The sequence below is a fragment of the Trachypithecus francoisi genome, unplaced genomic scaffold (assembly GCF_009764315.1).
Source record: "Trachypithecus francoisi isolate TF-2019V2 unplaced genomic scaffold, Tfra_2.0 Lachesis_group10, whole genome shotgun sequence".
Lineage (NCBI taxonomy): Eukaryota > Metazoa > Chordata > Mammalia > Primates > Cercopithecidae > Trachypithecus > Trachypithecus francoisi.
In genome coordinates this window covers 125,352,818-125,358,917 of record NW_022681455.1, presented here as the reverse complement: position 1 = coordinate 125,358,917, position 6,100 = coordinate 125,352,818, and the positions used below count along the sequence as shown (strand labels likewise).

The 6,100-nt window shown below is 49.7% G+C and overlaps 1 protein-coding gene and 1 long non-coding RNA gene across 2 annotated transcripts in view; one reads left to right on the top strand and one right to left on the bottom strand.

The window, feature by feature from the left end:
• Positions 1 to 329: 329 nt before the first annotated feature.
• On the bottom strand, positions 330 to 4,140 carry LOC117088141. The gene is made up of 2 exons (XR_004439012.1): positions 3,838 to 4,140; positions 330 to 585 (listed from the first exon to the last, which is right to left on the bottom strand). It is a non-coding gene; the product is annotated as an uncharacterized LOC117088141 (long non-coding RNA).
• A 481-nt stretch (positions 4,141 to 4,621) lies between these two features.
• The window catches only part of COTL1 (coactosin like F-actin binding protein 1), a 52,687-nt gene continuing 51,208 nt past the window's right edge, over positions 4,622 to 6,100 (top strand). Inside the window, exons 1-2 of the mRNA XM_033219192.1 lie at positions 4,622 to 4,875; positions 5,133 to 5,215. Coding sequence (XP_033075083.1) covers positions 4,799 to 4,875; positions 5,133 to 5,215 — 160 coding nt within the window. The 5' untranslated portion in view covers positions 4,622 to 4,798. The remainder of the gene's footprint in view (positions 4,876 to 5,132; positions 5,216 to 6,100) is intronic.

Below are 6,100 nucleotides of genomic sequence, written 5' to 3'. Positions count from 1 at the left end.
CCTCCTGAGTAGTTGGGATTACAGGCATCCACCACCATGTCTGGGTATTTTTTGTATTTTTTTTTTTTTAAATAGAGACAGGGTTTCACCATGTTGGTCAGGCTGGTCTGGAACCCCTGACCTCATGATCTGCTCGCCTCGGCTTCCCAAAGTGCTGGGATTACAGGCGTGAGCCACCGTGCCCGACTTCGGCAGTTCTTAACACAGTGCATAGCACATAGGTAAGTGTCAAATAGTTTGATTTCTCTTAAAGAAACATGAATTGAATTAGATTGTTTTCTATCACATGGATTGCAATTTAAACAAATATTTACACAGAATGTTTATTTCTGAGATGAGGTTTATTTTTCTCCCTTAGCTGGGCAAATGGACAGCAAGGTGCTCAAAATCAGGGTTCTCTTTCAAACCAATCCCTTACACTTTCAGTCCAGTAGAGGGCGATCGCAACAATGACTAGAAAGAGAACAGCAATGAAAGGCGGAATGAAGTGGGGCTTCGTGGGATTCCTCCAGGAACACGCTGAACCGTGAGACTGAGGATCGAATTCAGCATGGCAGTCACGTTTTTGGGTGGTAGTTTAGCATCCTGAACAGAAAATACATTCACATGGTTGAGAACTAAACTAAAATAAGAAAGTATATAGTAAAACCCCCCTACCCCAATCCTTTTTGCCTGACTTTCTGCTTCATGTCTACCACAGGTACTGTTACTTTTCTCTTGTGTACTCTACCAGAAGTTTTAATGCCAACATGAACAAATGCAGGCCATGTGTGGTGGCTCAAGCCTGTCATCCCAGCACTTTGGGAGGCCGAGGTGGGTGGATCACTTGAGGTGAGGAGTTCGAGACCAGCCTGACCAACATGGTGAAACCCCATCTCTACTAAAAATACAAAAATTAGCTGGGCGTGGTGACGTGCACCTGTAGTCCTAGTTACTCAGGAGGCTGAAGCAGGAGAATCACTTGAACCCGGGAGGGAGAGGTTGCAGTGAGCCGAGATTGTGCCACTGCACTCCAGCCTGGGTGACAGAGTGAGACTCTGTGTGAAACAAAACAAAACAAAACAAATACAATATTAACACTCCACCCCATTTTACCCAAAAGGTAGTATTGTTCCGAAAACACTATTCAGTAGCTAGCTTTGCTTATTCATGATCTATCTTGTAGAATGTTCCATATCAGCATCTAGAGAGGGTCCTCATCCTTTCTTTCTTTTACAGCTTCATAGCCCTGCATGGTTCACCAGCATTATTACCTATTCGTCTAGCCCTTCATTGATGGGGACTCAGGTTAGCTCTCACCTTCTGTCTTAAAAATAAATCTCAGTGAATAACCTGGATATATTTTGCACACATACAAGTGTATCTAGCAGTGACTTTCAGCCTCAGCTGAACATAAGCATCACCAGGGGGCTTTACAAAAATCCCCATATGGGTGGCGCACACCTCTAATCCCAGCACTTGGAAAGGCTGAGGCGGGCGGATCACTTGAGCTCAGGAGTTCCAGACCAGCCTGGGCAACATGGCAAAAACCTGTCTCTACAAAAAAAAATACAAAAATTAGCCAGGTGTGGTGGCACACGTGCCTGTAGTCTCAGCTACTTGAGTGGCTGAGGTGGGAGGATCGCTTGAACCTGGGAGGTCAGGGCTGCAGTGGGCTGAGACTGCGCCACTGCACTCCAGCCTGGGTGACAGTTTTTTGAGGCAGGCAAGACCCTACCTGAAAAAAAAAAAAAAAAAAAGGCCGGGTGCGGTGGCTCACACCTGTAATCCCAGTACTTTGGGAGGCCGAGCAGGCAGATCACAAGGTCAGGAGTTCAAGATCAGCCTAACCAACAGGGTGAAACCCTGTTTCTACTAAAAATACAAACATTAGTCAGGCATGGTGGTATGCATCTGTAACCCCAGCTACTCGGGAGGCAGAGGTTGCAGTGAGCCGAGATTACGCCATTGCACTCCAGCCTGGGCAACAGAGTGAGACTCCATCTCAAAAAACAAAAACAAACAAACAAAAAAACTCCATACCCAGGGCATATATCTGACCAATTATATCAGAATGTCTGGGTGTGGGACCAGGGACCTTGGTGATTACCATGTCCAGCCAGGGCCGGGCACCACTGACCCTATAGGGTAAATGGGTTTATCAAGGGCACACAGACTTGTGAATTTGCTAGACATTGCCCACTGACCTCCATGCTGCTCCATGGGGCTTTTCACACTCCCACCAGCAATGTACGAGAGGCCCTGGGTCTTCACAGCCTCCCCAGCAAAGTAGGCTGGTGGAAGTTTTTTATTTTTGCCAACCTGCTTGTTTATTTATTTTTAAAAGTATCTCAGTTTTGCTTGAATTTGCATTTCTCTTACTAGGAGTTGAGGTTGGGCATCTTTTCGCATGTTTAAGATCATTTAATCTGTCTGATCATGTTCTGTGACCATTTTTGTTTTCATTTTCTTTTTTTTTTTTTAAGGTTGACTTATCTATATTTTAGCAAGACTTATTCTTTACTTGAGTTGCAAACACTTTTTACTGCTGTGTCTTTTAATTTTTACTCTTTGCATCAGGTGGTATGGTATGGTTTTGTTTTTTTTTTTCTTGGATCACTTTTTATATGTTCGAATGTATTCATCTTTTCAATGGCTTTTGGATTTGGATTTGGGTAACATGGTTTATGGTTAGAAGGAAGCTCCCCATATTTTCTTCTGGCACTTTCATGATTTCCTTTTTTTGAGACAGAGTCTCGCTTTATCGCTCACGCTTGAGAGCAATGGTGTGATCTCATATCACTGCAACCTCTGCCCCGCTGGGTTCAAACGATTCTCCTGCCTCAGCCTCCCAAGTAGCTGGGATTACAGTCGTCCACCACCATGCCTGGCTAATTTTTGTATTTTTAGTAGAGATGGTCTTTTGCCATGTTATCCAGGCTGGTCTTGAACTCCTGAGTTTACGAGATCCTCCCACCTCAGCCTCCCAAAGTGCTAGGATTACAGGTGTGATCCACTGCAACTGGTCTGATTTCCTTTATTTGTGTTTATATTTTTGATCCTTTTGGAATTTTCCCTGATCAATGGATCCATCTTTGTTCTTCTTTCCAATGGCCAATTGTCCCATTACCCTTATCAAAGAGTTAAGTAGGAACTGCTTTGTGAGGAATGAAATGAGCATTTCTTTTTGTCTTATAACAGCACCTAGCCTCTACTCTTCTGAAACTGTGTTCCTGTCCACCCACCCGTTCAACTACCCATTGATTGACTGGTTGATTCGTTCATTCAATTTCTTGTTTTTGTCTTTTTGCTTGTTGAGAATTCTAATATTAATTGGACATTGTCCCTGACCTTTTGGGTTTCTATTTAGGATTTGTTTTTATCACTTAATGACCAAAAATGATGACATTTTATCGAATGTCTAGCATATTTGTTCCATGTGTCATTTCAATTAAACTTAAAACAAAGCAGTGATATCAGTTATACTATTTTTCCCATTTGAGGAGTCATTTAAGAGAGGTTTTGAGGCTTTCCAATGGCCCTTTAGTTGGAAAGTGGCAGTACTGGATGCAATTTAAGAGCCCAGTCTTCAGGATCCTGCCTTTTTACCTGCCTGGACGCTGTAGCTGGTCTTTGTGGAATGGCTGGATGAGGGAATGAATGAATGAGTCAGTGAAGGAATGAGGAAGACAGAATGAGTCAGCTCTTGCTTTCAGAGGAGCCCAAAGGGAGAGGTTAAGATAGGAATGCAAATGACCAGAATCCAGAGTAAAGAGAGAGCCCACCAGCGTTTTGGAAGCAGTCCACTTTCTACCTCTTCCTATTAAAAATGCTTCATTCTTTCCAATTCTTCCCCACCTAGAATCCACGGAACCAAACGCTGGGGTAGGTAGTGGCCAGCCTGTCTCCTTGGGTTTGATGCATTACGTCATCCACGTGGAGGTCCCCTGTGGAGCTCTGCAGCCCTGCAGCCTCGGGGCAGGGGCATGGGGAGAATGAGGAAGGGGGAGGGGGGAATGGGAGGAGGGAATAGGGGACAGGGAGGGAGGAGATGCCGGGAAGGTAAGTGGAGAAGAGGGAGGGGAAGCCAGGGGGAAGCAGGGGAGGGGGTCAAGGAGGAGGAAGGCAGAGAGCTTGGGGAGAAAGAAATAGGGAGGACGGAGAAGTTTTGGGCTGGGATAGGCAAGAAGAGGGAGGAGGAGAGAGGAAGAAGAATAAGGGGGAAGGGAGAAAGAGGGGGAGGGAAGGTAGGGAGAAGAGGTCAGGGAAGTGGGGGAAGCAGGAGTGGGGGGGAAGAAAAAGAAGGAGGAGGGAGAGGAGGAAGTCGGGGTGGGAAGGGGTTTAGGGTAGTGGGAATTTCCAGGGAGAGGTCGGGAGGGGAGGAGGGGAAGTGAGAAGGAGGAGAGAGAAGAGGGACGCTGGGGGAGAAGAGAGCGGGAGGGAGGAGGGAGAGGGAGGAGGAAAAGCCCCTACTCCGGCCCCCATCTCCGAGTTGCGCAAGCCTTCCGGGCTGGGATTGGCCGCAGGAGAATCAAGACGCTCCGCCCCCTCAGCCCGGCGGCCAATGACGAGGCGGGCCGCGGCCTGGGCGGCCAATGGGCGCGGGGGGGCGGGGTGGGCCACGGCCTGGGGGTCCCCGCGCGCTCTCCGTCCGCAGTGGAAGCCGCCGCCGTGCTCGGAGCTCGCAGGCGCCGCGTCGCCGTAGCCACCGCCGCCAGCCCGTGCGCCCTCGGCGCGTACCCGCCGCGCTCCCATTCCCGCCGCCGGCCAGGGGCGCGCTCGGCCGCCCCGGACAGTGTCCCGCTGAGGCCCCGCGGCGATGGCCACCAAGATCGACAAAGAGGCTTGCCGGGCGGCGTACAACCTGGTGCGCGACGACGGCTCGGCAGTCATCTGGTAGGAACTTTTCATTCCTCTCCACGCCCCGCTCCCCGGGCTCGCGCGGGGCCTCGTGCACCGAGCCGGCCTCCAGGCGGGACGGATTCGGGGCCTCCCGCGCTGTCTTCCTCGCCTTATTCCGGGACGGCGTGCCAGGCCCCCGCGGGCTTCTCCGTGGCCAGCGCGTCTGTTAGATTGTCCTCTGCAAGCGCCGCGCCGCGCAGCCACCAGCGCTGATGTGTGTGTGTGTGTTTTTTTCTTCTCCCAACCCAAAGGGTGACTTTTAAGTATGACGGCTCCACCATCGTCCCCGGCGAGCAGGGAGCGGAGTACCAGCACTTCATCCAGCAGTGCACAGGTAGGGAGGCGCGCCTGCCGGGCGGATGCGCGGTCGTTGGGAGGTTGTCTGCACCCGGAGAGCCCCGGCCAGAGTCAGCCTGGGAGGAACCGGTGGCCACATGGGGTGCCCCTAGCGCATGGCGTGGGAGGAACCCGATGTGAGCGTTTTAAGGTCTCATAAAACCTTCTCCCCTCTGGACGTGTGAAGCAACAGAATTGACCCACCTGCCTCCACCATCCCACAATGCCTTCTCCAGGCGGGGCAGCTTTTTTGCCCCCTGCGATTCACTCGTTTTCCAAGGTCAACTCCTGTGTTTCCAAACTCCAGTGTCCAGCTCTTCCCACTGTCCCCTTTGATCAGTCACTGAGCCCAAATACGAACAGGCTAGGGGGCTGCTTAGAAGGGAAAGAAATTCAGCCGCGCCCTCCTTTCTCCCACTATCATTGTCTGCCTGTGTGCTAATTTTATGTGATTTTTAATTTGACGAGTAGAATCAGATGCAAAAGAGTACACACCATATGAGTCCATTTATAAATCTTAGACAAGGCGAAACTAATCTATGGTGTGAATGTCAGAATCAGGTTAGCTTTTGGGGTAGATAGCCACTGATTGGGAGGGGCACACCACCCGGACTGCTGGGAGCTGGAAACGTCTCTGTAGATATTTGTTGATCTGGGAGGGGATTATGCAGGTGTGTACCCAAGTAAAAAATCATCAAACTGTATACTTAAGATTTGTGTGCCTTAGGCACTTCCCTGTTGTGTATGAACCATGAAAAGAAAGACCACGTGGCAGGCATCGCCATAAACCCCTCAGTAGTGGCAGAGGCTCTGTGATGTTGCTAATGGGACCTTTTAAAGCGATTGGAGAATGCGACTCCCTCCCATCTCTGGTCTTTAGTTG